At 38.2% G+C, this 17326-nt stretch overlaps 1 protein-coding gene across 1 annotated transcript in view; it reads left to right on the top strand.

Moving 5' to 3' along the window:
* The window catches only part of vps35l (VPS35 endosomal protein sorting factor like), a 135054-nt gene that overhangs the window by 45255 nt on the left and 72473 nt on the right, over window positions 1–17326 (top strand). Inside the window, exons 15-20 of the mRNA XM_068056171.1 lie at window positions 1528–1574; window positions 1693–1804; window positions 2485–2601; window positions 6042–6095; window positions 6194–6274; window positions 7672–7734. Of these exons, the coding sequence (XP_067912272.1) occupies window positions 1528–1574; window positions 1693–1804; window positions 2485–2601; window positions 6042–6095; window positions 6194–6274; window positions 7672–7734 (474 nt within the window). The remainder of the gene's footprint in view (window positions 1–1527; window positions 1575–1692; window positions 1805–2484; window positions 2602–6041; window positions 6096–6193; window positions 6275–7671; window positions 7735–17326) is intronic.

Here is a 17326-nt window from a genome sequence, read left to right as displayed (position 1 = left end):
ATGTGCAGCTTAATGCATTGTCAGAGGATGTTTTTATTTTCTTACTTTGGTAAAAGATAATACGTTGCAGAGAGTTACATAGTTTGCAGCACAAACGGCCATGTTCATGCTCCACATGAGCTTGCTTCCACTCCTTCATCTGTCGGCATATCCTTCTGTTCCTTTTTCCCTCGTGCTTGTCTAGCTTACCCTTATATGCATCTATGCTATTTGCCTCAGCTACTCCCTGTGGTAGCACATTTCACATTCCTGCCACTCTTTGAAGAAGTTTCTCCTGAATTTTTTATTGGATTTATTCGCGACTTTCTTATTTCTAGCCTGTAATTTTGGACTCTCCCGCAAGTGGAAACATTTTCTCTGTCTACCCTATCAAACCCTTTTGTAATCTGAAAGAAGTGGTCTAACCAAGGTTCTAAATAGGTTTCACCAGCGCTTCTCTGCTTTTCAGCCTATCCTCTAGAAATGAATCACAGTGCTTGGTTTGCTTTCTTTATAGCCTTAGTAACTTTTATTACTTTTAGTAATTTGTGTATCTGTACCCTTCGATCCCTTTGCTGCTGTAACCCATTTACTGTCTTATTAACCAAACAGTATATGGCCTCCTTACACTTTGTACCAAAATGCACACGCCTATATTGAAATTCATCTTCCAATTACATGCCCATGATGAAAGCTTATTAATGTCGTCTTTTATTCTGTCGCAGCCTTCCTCAGTATTAACTATACCCTGAATTTGGTGTCGTCCGCAAATTTTGAAATTGTAATTCTGATTCCCGAGTCCAAATTATTGATGTAAATTGTGAACAACAATAGTCCCAATATTGATCCTTCTGGAACATACTTTCTACTGGTCTGAATAGCTACCCTTAACACAGACTCACATTTTTGTTTTATAGTCAGCTTTCTATCTATTTTGCTACATGTCTCCTGACCATATGCTCTGACTTTAGTCATGAGTCTATTATGCGGTCCCTTATCGAAAGCCTTTTCAAAAATCCAAATATATTAACATCTACTACATTACCTTTGTCTACATTTCCTTCAAATACTTCAGTAAGGTCGGTCAAGCATGACCTTCGCTTTTGAAATTCATGCTATCATATTTTCGGTTTCTAGATGCTTTTCTAATCTATCTTTTGAGGAAAAGTTACATTATCTTTCCCAGTACTGTTAAGCTAACTGATCTATAGTTCCCTGGACTTGTTCTATCTTCCTCTTAAATATACACTTCAATTAGGTACAGTATGCACAGATTGTGCTTAAACCGACTATGACATTTTCAGGTGTTCCAATATCTTGTGAAGCTGAAGTGCAAAATGAGCAAACTTAGTCACTAAAGAAGCAGTTGGTGCACCTAGAATGCTTAACTTTTTTTCTGTTTATAATGAAGTTGTTTTACAAAGTTGTGCAGCAACTTTTAATGAATTGCTGAATTAGAAACAATAAAAGGAATTATGTTATTTAGTCATGTGCTCTATCTTATGCAATAATCTGCTTAAAGGCTGAAAATGTTGTGGATGTTTATAGGCCTTACTTACAGAAATGATGGACAGGTGCAAGAAACTTGGAAACAAGTAAGTAAGCTAGATTTTCTCTTTGCATGTCTCGTCAAAATGCATAAAGTATATTTTCAAGACCATGTATACTTCCTTTACTTGTGTGTTTTGATCTTTTTTCCACAATTTCTAACAGTGCTTTGCTATTGAATTCGGTAATGTCAGCATTCAGACCGGAATTCATTGCAACAAGATCTATGGATTTCATTGGTATGATAAAGGACTGTGAGGAATCTGGTTTCCCCAAGGTAGGCCAATGTGCAACATTGGAAAATAGTGATACCTTTATTGCTGTATATCCACATTCCAGAACTTGAGACATTAAATAAAGACCCTGTATGTCTGATTTGAAGCAGAGCAGGGAGTTTTCCCCCAATGTCTTGGCCAATTTGTAACCCTTGGGCAATACCATGAAAGCACATTAAATTGTTATTAATCACATTGGTTGCCATGCTTCCTCCATAACAATTATAACTACACTTTGAAAGTAATTTAGTGTGAAACTATTTGAAATGTTTCTCAGACATGTGATGAGGTGTTACATAAATGCAAGTTTTTTTTTAGTTGTGTGTGACATTAATTCTTGATGGGTTGTGGGCAGTAATCTCAATTTGAGAGGACTATGCTCTAGTTTTAGATAGATTAAAAAGTCCCCTCACTAAAACATGACCCAACAAATTATACGGTCATTAGCACATTGCTGTTTGTGGGAACTTGCTGTGTACATTTCCTACCTTGCACCAGTGCCTACACTTCAAAAGTACTTCATTCACTATAAAGTGCTTTGAGATTTCCTGAGGTTGTGAAAGGTGCTATATAAATACGACAATGTAATTATAGTCCTCAGTTTTGTGTTGCACTACAGCATGATAGCATTTTATGACAATTTACTGAGATCTTACTACTTTTTGATCTTTTTGTATTGCAGCATCTTCTTTTCCAATCCCTGGGGTTGAACTTGGTTTTGGCTGATCCTCCTGAGAATGACAGGCTACAGATTCTTAATGAAGCCTGGAAGGTTATTACCAAACTTAAGAATCCCCAGGTCAGTAGGATCCAAGTTTAAGATGATAAAACCCATATCTGAGCTGAACTCTTGCAAAATGAGTTTTGTGAGCCTACTAAAGACGCAAGAACTCTTCAGTATCTGTAGGGATATGTGAAATTTAAATTAAATTGGAACTGCATAAATATATGGGGTATTTGTGTATTGTGAAACGTATTTCTGTTTTTATAGATGGTGGAAGACAAAGTCCATCGCTGCCTATACGTATCGTTACTATGCATTCTGCAGCTTGAATCAAAATTTTTGTGACTTTACTGATGATCTTGAAACTACATATTGATTTTGCCATGCCCGTTATTGTCAATATTGTATTGTTGCTTTCTGTTGCTGCCTTTCTACTTTAATTGCAGAAGTTGCAGAATGCCAGTATTGGAATTGGACAAAAGAAGAGAGATATTTTCAAGCTAGTATCTTGCTTTCAGCAAGCTTCAAATTAACAATTTAGCTAGAGTGAAGTTCATGACTATTTCACCCAAGTACATTAAATTACCTAACCTGGTCCAGTAGCTGTTGGAGGAAGTATGTGCTGTTTGTACTGACCAGTTGTGATTCAGTTGCAAATTGTAGTTATATTATCAGTAAGATCATCCGGATTTGTCTAGCCCCTTTAATGTAGTAAAATATTCCTAAGTGCATCACGAGCATTATCAAACCAAATTTTACACTGAATGACATATAGGGATATTGGGATGGATTACCAAAAGCTTGGTCAAAGAGGTAGGTTTTAAGGAGCATCTTAAAGAAGGAGCAAGAGGTTTAGGGAGGGAATTCCAGAGCTTGAGGCCTAGGTGGCTGAAGGCATGACCACCAGTGGTAGAGTGACGAAAATCAAGGATGCGCGAGAGGTCAGAATTGGAGGAGCGCAGAGATTTAAGAGGGTTATAGGGTTGGAGGAGGTTATGGAGATGGGTAAAGGCAAGACCATGGCAGGATTTGAAAACGAGGATGACTTTTAAATTCGATATGTTGCTTGAATGGGAACCAGTGTAGGTTAGTGAGCACGGGTGATTGGTAAATGTGGTGTGAGTTAGTTTACTGGCAGCACAGTTTTGGATGAGCTGAGGTTATGGAGGATGCAAGGTTGGAGACTAAGAGAGCATTGGAATAGTCAAGTCTTGAGTTAACTAAGGCATGGATGAGGGTTTCAGTAGTGGATGAGCTGAGGCAGGAGCGGCGGCAGTCTATGTTACCAAAGTGGAAAATGGGGCAGGGTAGGAAGTCGGAAACTCGCCTCAGTCAAATAGGACATCTCGGCTGCAAACAGTTTGGCTCAGCTTCAGACAGAGACCAGGGAGAGGAATGGACTTGGTGCCTAGGGAATGGAGTTTGTGGCAGAGATGGGAAGACAATGGCTTCAGTTTTCTCAATATTTAATTGGAAGACATTTCTGCTCATCCAATACTGAAAGTCAGACAACCAGCCGTACAAATCAGAGGTGGTAGTAAAGTAGAGCTTGTAAACGCATATGTGGAACCTGACACATTTTTGGATGACATCTCTGAAGGGCAGCAAGTAGATGAGAAATAAGAGGGGTCCAAGGATAGATCCTTGGGACGCCAGAGATAATGGAATGGGAAGAGAAGCCATTGCAGGAGATTCTTTGGCTACGATTATCAAGTAACATAACTTATTGTGTAGTGTTACTGATGAGCAAACCAGTGACTGTGGACTTTGTTCTTTATTTGCTTTGATTAACACATTGCAGACAGATTGATATAACACTCCATCTTTAAAATTGAATTAATTGCATAAATTTAGATGTTGGAAGTGGTCGTTTGTGATAGTTAATTGAAATGGAGAATGAAATGGGTTGGACAATTAGGTTATTTTTGACTAAGCAATGCTGTGCTGCCACATGCATTGTAAAGGTTGTTCTTGCATCTTTTAACAGTTAAGTTTTGCTTTCTCATGACAAATTGCAGTCAAATAATAAGGCGGCTTTGGATTGCGCAGTTGATGTACTCTATGATGAGGCAAATGCATTTGTTATGTTAGGATTGTTTCTATGTTGTGATTTTTGTTTTATTTATATCAGAGAAACCTGTTGCAAATACTTTTAAGTAGACTGCGTTGGGAGAAAGACTTTTGTCCAATGTTGTCTCTTGTTTTACTAGAGGATGTTATACACATCTTTAATTTTCTAACATTAGCTTAGTGCCTTCTAACATTAATTTAGTGCCAGGATTTGTTTGTTCATAAAGTCAATTTTGCCTCTACCCACCTCCACCAACACCGCCCCCCCCCCCAAAAAAAAATCTTTCTGAATAAATATGCAGTACAGGCATTCTTTTTCTAGTGTATAATGGGACTAATGTATTGCTACATTCTGTTTTAAGTAATAGGGAGAGTATTGATCAAATAAATGGCAGTTCTGAGGAAGCTGCCAGTGGGTAACAGTTTGGTGCCATTGTGTTAAGTCTACAGAGTTTTTGATTTTGGCTGACTTGATTGATATAAGGCCATAAAAAGGAAACAAAGCACTGGGGTTCTTTTCTAGAGGGATAGAATTGAAAAACAGAGAAGTTAACGTTAAATTTCTAACCCTGATAAACCCACGCTTGGAGTCCTCTGAACAGTTCTGGTCTCCGTAATATAAAAAAGAATAGAGGCACTGGAGATTGTGCAAAATAGATTTACTGGATTTTACAAGAACTGAGAGGTTATACCTATCAGGAAACATTGAACAGGCTGGGTGATTTTGTCAAGAGAAAGAAGACTGCGGGGTGATCTGGTGGCCTTTAATGATATGAAAAATGTTTGATAGGGTAGAGGTTGGAAGATATTTCTGCTTCCAGGTGAGACCAGAATTAAGAACCGTGAATAGAAGATGGTCATTAATAAATCAAATATGAAGTTCAGGAGAAACATCTTTACCCAGAGAGTGCTTAGAATATGGAACACACTATCACAATGAGTAGTCGAGGGGAATCGTATGAATGCATTTAAGCGAAAGCTAGATAAGCATATTAGTGAGAGAAATAGAAGAATATGTTGATGAGGTTAGATGAAGAAGGGTGGGGGGAGGCTTGTGCGAAGCATAAATTCTGAGCATGGACCTGTTGGGTCGAATGGCCTGTTCCTGTGCTGTAAATACAGTCTAATACTTTGTAATTGTAACATATTAAGACTATATTATGGCTTCTGATATTGTAACTTTGCCATCTTAAGATACTGGTGTATTTAGTTTAACATTTGTATAGCTGTGCATTAATTAAAAAAAAAAATCCAAGTTTTGTGACTTATGTTTAAGGTACTAAAACTAACTTGCTATTATACTTCTGTGAATTTTTTGTTTTAAATCAAGACCAGAATGTAAATAACCTGTAAATTTGGATAAACCTTCCAATACTTGAAAATTTAGTGTTAATGTTGTACCTTGTTATTTTTGAGGGTAATATTATGTTTATCATACTATTTAGGATTACGTTAACTGTGCTGAGGTTTGGATAGAGTACACATGCAGGCACTTCACAGTAAGTAAGATTTCATGTACCACACAGTCATGCCAGAAGTTTCCAAACCAATATTTTTTTCTGAAAAAATACTAATACGGAAAACTCTAATTTGACAGAAGCGAGAAGTCAATACTGTGTTATCAGATGTCATTAAGCACCTAACTCCAGACCGAGCTTTTGAAGATGCCTATCCACAGGTAACGTATCACAGATTTTGGAAAAACCTAGAAAAAGTAAAATCCTGTCATTCTCTTCAGGTTCAATGATTGTTTTATCCAATTGTCCCATATTTCTTATCCTTGATTCTTGCTATGTTACAATGGTCATTTTAATCTATACATGTTGGTAAAACATGGTGCTGAAACGAGATTAGAGCTGTAATAGTCAAAACCCTTCTCATAGCATAACCTCAGTGAGCTTTTGATATATTTAAATATAAAGCATCTGAGCTTTGATCCTGAGGATTATAATGTCCTCAGAATTCCTGTTCTTTATAGGTTTTTATTCCAGTGGTGTCTGCAAACAAAATGTTGTTTTCATTAGGAAGTCTGCAATATTGTGCAAACTTCAGTTCTGCAATAAATGATAAGACAGTAATTAAATGGTTCAGATCATAAAAGCATTTGTTATTTCTTTTTCAAAACCACAGGAGCTGGAATCAATTACAGTGCCTCTAACATTATCCAGCAGAAATCAGCTAACTCAGTGCAGTGGGGGATCAAACTTAAGACCTACTGGGGTCAAATGTTCAGTGGATAAGCTCCCTAAACTGTCCTTATTTTATTTTGAAAAATGTATTCCCAACTATTTGAAAATATTAGTTTATAGTAATGGTTTTACCATTTATAATATATGAAAAACCTTGTATATACATGCACTTTCTGTCTGCATAACCTTATTTTTTGTCATGCTTTTGGTAATATTTCCCATTATAAATTCCTTCATCCGCATTTAGAATAGAAATTGCCTTTGTAACTTTGTCAGTATAATTGCAACCTCCTGGCAGTGGGGGCGCTGTAGTGTTTGTTTCTTGACTCACATTCTTCAACTTGTAGAAGAGAGACTCCTATGCACCACCTGTAAATTTTGGTGTTTAACTAGAATACCAAAATATTTAATAAAAATAAAGGCAGAATGTATACTTTAAAATGGGAGCCAAATTATATCTGTGTGCTCTGGTCCAAGTATCTCCCATCCTTTTAATCCTATTTCACTTAGTCTGAGTATCTCCCTATGTGTAGTGCTAAGAAAGACTGACGAGTAGTTAACAAAAGGTTAATAACGGTTTTAAAATTAGTCCCATTTCCCGATTGGCTGCAATTGTGTATCTGAACCTCCAGGTCTCTTTCTTCCTGCACCTCCTTTAAAATAGTGCCTTTTAGTTTATACTGTCGCTCTTCATTCTTCCTCCCAGGTGTATCAATTCACACACTCATTTCTGCCTGTGGATTACTAAAATACTGTAAAATTTCTGGTTTAAATTTCACCCAAATATGTATCTGAGCCTGTAATGAAAAAATATTAAAATTTTATAAACTATTGTAGTTCTGATTTGTATGGCTTCCTTTGCTCACTTATGATTTTTATTTTGCAGCTTCAATCAATTATAACAAAAGTACTAGATCAGTTCCGTGATTTTGCAGTTTTGTTTTCAATGGTAAGTTGTTGGCATTTAATTCACGCACGTCTTTCATCCTGTAATTTTTTAAAATTACATTAGTTTGCCAACCACCTTAGTAAGTTTCTAAGAAGCATATAATAAAATGCATGCTTATTACCAGAGAAGGTGGTTATTAAAAATCATTCATCAGACTTGAAAAGGTGAAATGTTTTTGCCAAAACTAGATAGGTATACTGCGTTTGATGCAATTGTCAGCATATGCAGGTATACTTTTTGTGATGAACCTCATAATTATGGAGAATTTGCACTATTGCACCACAGGGTATAATGTAAATTAATTCGCACTAGTAAATATTTAGTGAAAAAGATGCTGTGCACGAGCATTTTAACTGTAAAAGCAAATACTCGTCAGTGAGAGTTTCATTATGTAACGGGGAGTTGGGTGTTTGCATTGGCTCAATGGTAGGACTCTCGCCTGATGAGTGTTCATTGTTTTTCTATTATGCAAAGGCAAATGAAATAAATGAACCTGATTGCCATCATTCTATGTGTTCATCTTAATATGATGTAAAGCAGCTTATTGATTCATATGGAGCCTTGTTGAATGGTAACTCAGTCTATTGTCAAAAGACATTCAAGAAATAAATGTGAAAGGCATGACTATCTGGCCCAGATCAAAAGAGGATACTATTGCTACATTCCTTGGTTATGATGTTATACAAATAGATTTGTTAGTATGATTTAATGGCCATAAAATTAAGACACTCAGACTACTTAAGAGTAATCGACACCACTGAGACCAATAATGTTTCTACGGCAGACCTGAATTACAACACTTACACAAAAGTTAATTCATTGTTTACCCTTCATGTACAAATAAACATTAATTATTCAAGCAGGGGAGATCACAGCACACTGTACCCTTCAGATTTTTCGTTTTTATCGTAGTCACATGATCTAGGGTAACATTTTAAATATCTCACTTTGGGTGGCACTTTATTCTTGTCATTATTCACACAATTTCTACAGTCTATACGAAGGAAAAGTTTTATAATGTTAATATTCTCCCCTTGATTTAAGCATAACAATTAGTTACTGAGTAACCTATTGCATATCCACAAGTTCTTTTCAATGTTTTAAAAAAATTATATGCTGTTTTCTTCTCTTCTCCTTTGTCCTAGACTAGTAATTAATTTACTCTATATTCAGAACACTTTATTTTTTGCACAAGATATGCATCACTGAAGCCCAGGTTGGCCATCTGAATGTCAGTAATTGGTTTCTCTATCCATATTCTAATTGTACACATTCTGCTGAAGTGTTAAGCAATGGACACCCATTGATGGTGCTTCTGCTACCTTTCCACATTGGATGATATCTTACAATGAACAGGCTATTCTGAATCCATAAAGAATAGCCTCTTGTGTTTTGCAACATTGGAAAGTAGTTTTGCAAGACAGTGTACCATTGCTTGATGATCAATACACTGCAAGTTTTTTTCACATTCTAAATGAAATAAGCACAAGTGCATCACGCCACATAGAGAACTGAATGTAGGGCAGCCTAACCAGTATTTTGATCACACTACCCTAAAAACACCAGCCAAGTCATGTTCTGTAGGTCATACAAATTCGTCTCCCTCTTAACAAGAAAAGGCAACTTAGAATGGCACTAGGTGGAATGCTCATTAGGAGAGCCGGTGCAGACATGATAAGCCAAATGGCGGCCTCCTGCGCTGTAACGATTCTGTGATCTAGCCCTGGTACAAAGACTCCCTATTGGAAGTTTGAGCATCTGACTGGTGTTGGCAAAGACAAACTCTGCTTCAAATGTGGCTTTCCTCAGTACTTGGGAGAAGCCAGAAGATATCAGTTAAAGGTTTGGTTTTGAAATGGTTCAAACATGGCAATTTCACTGCAGTTGCTTCATGTGATTTTTTTTTTTCAACCATACACCTGCTTGAACAGTGTTGAATCATGAAGTCCCAAACGACTGTGTCTTTGGGTCTTCCTTGCCCTTCCTCTGGATATTCTAGACTTTGGTATTTTAGACTGCTCCTGTAGGTGAGTCTTGGCTTCCTATTCCCGTTTTCACTGGCTTTGATATTCAGAAAAGTTTTGATGGTGTTTTGAGTTTAACAAACAGGAAAAACGTTTTTACATTTCTTTAGCTGCTGGGTTTATCCACCGAATTCTCCTGGTGTGTTCAAGAGGCAGCAGAATATCATGCCAGATCTCCTTTTGGGTTCAGCTGGCACAAATATTGATTGAACAAGCGAATGATCACTTGAACAAGCATGGATTAATAAAGAAGAGCCAGTACAGATTTGTTAAGGGCAAATTATGTTTGACTAACTTGATTGAGTTTTTTGATGAGGTGGATGAGGGCAGTGCAGTTGATGTGTGTGTGTATATGGAATTTCAAAAGGCTTTTGATAAAGTGCAACATATTAGGCTTGTTAGCAAAATTGAAATCCATGGAATAAAATGGGCAGTAGCAGCATGGATTCAAAATTGGTAATGGATAAAAAACAGAGTTCTGGTGAATGTACTCCAGGTTTCAGTACAAGGACTGTTTTTGTACATTATTGACTTGGACTTGGCACATTTGCAGATGAAGCAAAACTTGGAAATGTAGTTAACAGTGAGGAAGATAGTAATAGACTTCAAGTGGAAATAGGCTGTTGGAGTGGGCAGACACATGGCAGATAAAATTCAACACAAAAATGTCTGAGGGTGATGTATTTTAGTTTAGTTTAGAGATACAGCACTGAAACAGGCCCTTCGGCCCACAGAGTCTGTGCCGACCATCAACCACCCATTCATACTAATCCTACACTAATTCCATATTCCTACCACATCCCCACCTGTCCCTATATTTCCCTGCCACCTACCTATACTAGGGACAATTGCTAATGGCCAATTTACCTATCAACCTGCAAATCTTTGGCATGTGGGAGGAAACTGGAGCACCCGGAGGAAACCCACACAGACACAGGGAGAACTTGCAAACTCCACACAGGCAGTACCCAGAATTGAACCCGGGTTGCTGGAGCTATGAGGCTGCGGTGCTAGCCACTGTGCCGCTCCAAAGGAAGAATGAAGAAAGACAATTCAAGCTGAATGGTACTAAATTAAGAGGTAGAAGAACAGAGACCTGGGCGGTGTTTGCGCACAAACCTTTGAAGGTGACAGGGCAGGTTAACAAAGCCTATGTGATTCTGGGCTTTATAGATGGAGGCACAGAGTACAAAAACCAGGAAGTCATGCTAAACTTATATAAAACACTAGTTTGCCCCAGTTGGAGTATTGTGTCCAATTCTGGGCACTACACTTCAGGAAGGACATGAAAGCTTTAGAGAGAATACATAGGTGATTTATGAGAATTTGCCAGGGATGACTGATTAGTTATGTGAATAGACTGGAAAGCTGGGGTGGTTCTCCTTAAAGCAGAGAAAGCTAACAGGAGATTTGATAGAGATGTTTAAAATCATGAAGCGTTTAGATAGATTAATTAAAGAGAAACAGTTTCCAGTGGCTGAAGGGTGGATAACCAGAAGGTGCAGATTTAAGGTGATCGCACAAAAATGTCATCTCTGGTTCTTTTGCCAATGATAGATTAGGATTTGGAATACACTGCCTGATAGCGTGATGGATACAGATTCAATAGTAACTTTCAAAAGGGAATTGGATAAATACTTGCAGGGATATGAGGAAAGAACGGAGGAGTAGGACCAATTGGATTGCTCTTTGAAAGAGCCAACGCAGACCCGATGGGCGGAATGACCATCTTCTCTGTTTTACTATTCAGTGACTAACAGTAATATAACATTTATATTCAATTTAGATGTTAGACAGTGCAATTGATTAAATCAAAAAATTAAATAGTTTGCAAACTCTATCAAGCTATATGATTATTATGTGTCTGTGTGTCTCTGTTTTTATTAATTAAGTACCCCTGAAACAGTTGCTGAGGTTTCCTGGTAATGCATAAGTATCAGCTAAATTCAAAAAAAGTCAGCTAAATTCAAAAGTTTCCAGTGATGCATATAAACAAATTTGATCATATATTTTTGTTTGAATTGTGTGGCTTGATTGTTTTCCTCAAGCCAAGAGCCTTGCGGGCAGCCAAATTGAAGTCTATGTCACTAGTTAGGATGGGAACAAGATTCTGAAAGCAGCTGGTATTAAACTCTTGGTATAATTGGACTGAATTAAAGAAGTTAAAGAAATTGCTTGATTTTTGTCACATTGGTGAGCTTCGATTGGGAATGTATTTTCAGGGATCTGGCACCCCACCTTACTGAAATGACGTATCCCACCCAATCCTTTGGTTGTTTGTGAGGCACTTGCTCCAGCATTAAAATTCAGGCTAGTTGGTGTTTCCCTATTTCTTACCCCTCTTTCCAGTCTTTCAAAAAGGGAAAATTGGTTGTAATATGCCACTGTTAACTGGGCTCGTTTGCTTAACAACACATCATGGAGGTAGGTGAATAGAATAAGGCTAAAATAACCTATGCTTAGGGCACCCTTCAAATGAAGATGACAGCTATAAAAGCTCATGGGGTTGTGATCCACATGAGAAAACTATAAACATTTATAATTTTTAAATTTGGTTTAATATGAACAAAAGCTAAGTCAGAAATTCCTCTTCCATTTAATATGTATATTTAATGAAAGAGAAAGTGGACTTAAAACATGGCCAGCCTAAAATGTAAGTGCAATTTCTATTAGCAAGCCGTGCGACAACCCGCTCAAAATGTAATACACATTCTGGCAGTTGCTCTCAATGAGTAGAGAATCTCCACTTTTGGAGCATTGTTTTACTTTGTATTTGAAATGATTAAGTTAGTGTTAAGGGGTATATATGACCAAGCTGATGGTTTATAAGGCTGTATTTTCAGCTGCTTGTTGTATGGCTGTGAAACATTGGTGACTTACAGCTACCAGGAAAACAAGCTCAATAATTTCCATCTTCGCTCTCTGTGATGCATTATGAGTATTTCCTGGCAGGACAAAATCAGTAATGCAACAGTCCTTTCAAAGGCAGAGATCCCAAGTGTGTTGGCACTAATCAAAAAGTTGGGGCCAGACAATCAGTGGGGTGCCCAAAGCTCCGCTTCAAGAATTCTTGCAAGTGTGACATGAAGGCTCTAAATGTCGACTATCGCACTTGGGAGTCACGAGCTGCTGAAAGAGGGGAATGGTGACACATCCTGTGGACTGGTGTGTACTACTGCAATGACCAGTTGCTACAGCAGCTTGGCAACGGGTGCCAACGTCAAAAACCACTCCGTGTCACTTGGCAGCTTCACGTGCGACACTTGTGGTATAACCTGCCTCTGAAGGATTGGCCTTCACATCCATCAGCAAAGGTGCACCAAGAGAAGATACCCCACCTAAATGGGTTGTTTGCTGCATGTCCATCATCTTTCATAGGTAGAAAGATACCAACCAACTGGAATTTGTAGTTTCCTATAGCAAAGCTGAAATTTAGTTTTTGGAAAAAGAGTATACTTATTGCAACACAAGGACAGTCGGAATGTGTTCCATTTAAGGGAGCAGTTCAAATAATATTTTGAATTATTACTTTACAGTGAGGCAATTATTTTTAAACCATTATATTTTGGTCAGTTTTTGTGTGAACTCAATCACTTAATACTTTTTGTGCAGAAGCTCAATTTAGTTGGGAACTTGGCAAGGAAGTGCAAGATGGGAATTAATTGAAGTGATGTAAAAAAAGTGCTAGATTTATAGGTTGTGTTGATGGATCTTGTGTGACTCTTTATGACCATTTTCAAGCCTGACTGAATTAAATTAAACTTTAAACAAATTGGAATAGCTCCCTATACTAATTTGTTCTGATTTATAATCTCTGCATATTGACATGCTTTGCATGTTTGAGTGAAACCTGGATTTTTCTTTGTCAAGTGGTTGAGCTGGATGTGACTTGCTGGAGACATCTGCAAATTGTGAATTTGGACAGTTATTGGGATGTGTGAGGCATTGCTCAGACAGGGCACCTTCAGTCATTTGCTTCCTTTCCAATGTAGGGAGACACTATGGCCTCCACACTTGCTTAGGTGTGATCAGAGCAGGAGATCAGAATTATAACCTTCCCACTCTCTGGCAGTTGCACCATGCCACAGCGTGCTGAAAACTTTTACTATTGTAACTATACTATTGTAACGGGCCCTTCACTGCTTATTGGAAATGTTATTTTTATTTCAATTTCATTAAAATGTGTGGGATATGTTTCTCTTTATTCTCCCCTTGCCCTGGGTAGTTCCACCACGGGACATCTAGAAAAGCGGACTTATTCCACAGCTATTTTTATAATTATTTTGAATGCATTTCTCAAAATAAAAATGATTTTTACCACTACTCTGAAGTCTCTTGCATGAGTTGGTCCAGTGAAGACTTTTGGCCAGAGACCGACTTGTATATTTGCTTCTTCAAATGGTACTGTGCATATGGTGCAGCATTACATAGTGGCCCAGAGTTTGTGCAATTCATGCAGAATTGGACAAACCATGTAATTGAAAAATTTTTAAGCAGCAACCATAGAATTTCCCCAAACTTTTTATACAACTTTAAACAACATTGCGCTTTATTCTGGTCCTGCCAACAATACTGGCCACGTTCCCAGATTGAAATAGAGCATGGCGAGTTTCCGCTGTTTGAGACCATTTGAGGAGGCTCTTTGCTGTGCGTTAATCAGTTCAGTACCTAAACAAGGAAACTAGTAAATGGTTCAGTAGTTTTTTAGTCTTTATAAGTGATTTCAAAATCATTTTACTCATGAGTGATGGGCTAGACACTCAATAAAATTCTTATTTTTCTGATAAACCCATTTTCAGCTGTATGAATAAAACTGCAGCAGATTACTGCTTCCATCAGTGAATATTTTTAATGCAAGGAAAAATAAACATGCATTCAATTTTGCTGGTTTGTGGAAGATTTTGCATTTGTGATTATGCAAATGAGTTTGAGTGGAAACTTGGGCAGAAGCTTCACTTGGAAAACTAGTGCAATTTCAAGCACAGTTAGTGCCTTTTTGCCAATTCTCAAAGCGAAAACTCAACCCCTAGTAAGTACACAGGAAATAATGTTACATATGCCATTTATTATATATCAGAATTGTAATATTGTGAACCTAAACATTTACTTTCCTGTGTGAGATAAAACTTAAAATGGGACACCAGGCAGGATAGTTATTAGGTCAGTTAAATATAAAGTGGTAGATGATTTCTGGGTGCCCTATTGGTAACACATCAGCTCAACTTAATAATGGACTGCATACATTTTATCACCCATCCTGACTTTTACTTTGTTTTATTTTATTACTGACTGCGGTTAAATAATGTAGTCTTTGAATAAATCAGAAAGAAACTCTGGGTCTTAATAATTAAAAAAATCAACGATTAATGCTTGAGAAAATACTTTGTGGGGAATATTCTGGTATCAGAATATTAACAAAATATTATATATTCAACACCTGTTTATGTATTCTGAAAGATAAAATTCACATTTCTACAGTTATTTCTGTTATATTCCTTTTGGAAGAAGGCGATCGGGAATATGTACTTGCATGTTGCTTTTTATTTCTGTACTGCAAGAATGTAGTGTTCCTGATCGCCATTTGTGACTTCAGTTTTTGCTGATGTGAACTATTTTCTATCTGCTTACAAGTTCTTTTACCACCCATCCTCTCTTGACAATGCTAACTCTTTGCTGGTTGTCTGGGTGCTGCTCGCCCTAAGTTACTTTGCCAAAGTGATCATTTACGCATGAGCTTTGAGAGTAAATATTGGCAGACATTGAAAGGCTTCATCGGAAATGAGCTCAATTCTGTGCTGACCCATTATCCAGACTTGTGTAATTCCTGCTGAGGTTTCTAGGTAGCAATTGAGTGTGGGAACCCTGGCTGATTTTATTTGTTTTTATTATCACTTGCCTGCCACCATGGTGCTGAGACAAATTGTAGCATCCCTGATGGCTATCATGGTCAAGATCAGTCAACATATCATGGGCTGTGATTAAACCTGGGATATTCCCCATCTCTATGGCTGAACTACCCGCTGGATAAATTTGCAAAGCCACCAGGGCTACAGTAATCATCTTAAATTGAACAATTAATATATGGATTTTATTTTATGATAAATCACAGAATCTTCCACATATTCTTAATTGACCATTAGGTAACCAGCCTCTTGTTATGATCCACATTGGGACCAACCAAACAAAAGAATAATGTTCACCAAACAACCACAATGAAAAATCAATAAACAAGATTTCACCTTAGTTTTGTATTTTAATTTGCCAACCATCTTCAGCTGCTTCAATGACTTTCCTTCAGTCATAAGGTCAGAAGTGGGGATGTTTGCTGATTGCAGAATGTTTAGCACCATTCGCGACTCCTCAAATACTGAAGCAATCCGTTTAGAAATGCAGCAAGACCTGGACAATATCCAGGCTTGGGCTGATCAGTGGCAAGTAACATTTGCGCCACACAGTGCCAGGCAATGACCATCTCCAACAAGAGAGAATCTAACCATCTCCCCTTGACATTCAATGGCATTGCCATTGCTGAATCCCCCACTATCAACATCCTCGGGGCTACCATTGACCAGAAACTGAACTGGAGTAGCCATATAAGTCAGAGGCTAGGAATCCTGCGGCGAGTAACTCATCTCCTGACTCCTCAAAGCCTGTCTATCTACAAGGCACAAGTCAGGAATGTGATGGAACACTCTCCACTTGCCTGGATGGGTGCAGCTCCAACAACACAAGAAGCTCGACACCATCCATAACAAAGCAGCCCGCTTGATTGGCGCACCATGCACTAACATTCACTCCCTCCACCACCGAAGCACAGTGGCAGCAGTGTGTACGATCTACAAGATGCACTGCAGCAACGCACCAAGGCTCCTTAGACAGCACCTTCCAAACCCGCGACCTCTACCACCTCGAAGGACGAGCAGCAGATGCATGAGAACATCACCACTTGCAAGTTCCTGTCCAAGTCACACACCATCCTGACTTGGAACTATATCGCCGTTCATTCACTGTCACTGGGTCAAAATCCTGGAACTTCCTTCCTATCAGCACTGTGGGTGTATTTAGCTCACATGGACTGCAGCGGTTCAAGAAGGCAGCTCACCACCACCTTCTCAAGGGCAATTAGGGATGGGCAATAAATGCTGGCATAGCCAGGTATGCCCATATCCCATGAATGAATTAAAAAAAAAAATTAACGGTCAAATCAAAGTCAATATGAACTATACATTATACAGTGGATGCAACAAAGTTAAACCTTTCTTTCAAGGCCGCCTGCTAGTTGTCCGTGGTGAATGTTCTGTTGCAGTTATGTCGACTGTGAACTTGCATGTAGGGTAAGTCCAATATGTACAAAGAACAGGCGAGGAGATGAAACTCCCACTGACCAAAACTCCAAAGGCATAAAATGTCGAATGCCGCCACTACTATTCTCTAGGCAAAACTCCAAAATGGTGCTCAGCTCCTACCTAAACAGGTTTCCTAATCCAGTACTATTATCAGCTGCAGACATATGTCGATGTCCACACAAAAGATAGCGAAGCTGTCAGCTTGTTTTGGAATACCTAAGA

Source organism: Heterodontus francisci, chromosome 24, assembly GCF_036365525.1.
Source record: "Heterodontus francisci isolate sHetFra1 chromosome 24, sHetFra1.hap1, whole genome shotgun sequence".
Taxonomy (NCBI): domain Eukaryota; kingdom Metazoa; phylum Chordata; class Chondrichthyes; order Heterodontiformes; family Heterodontidae; genus Heterodontus; species Heterodontus francisci.
The sequence above is the reverse complement of the archived record's forward strand: the minus strand, read 5'-3'. Positions and strand labels throughout refer to the sequence as shown.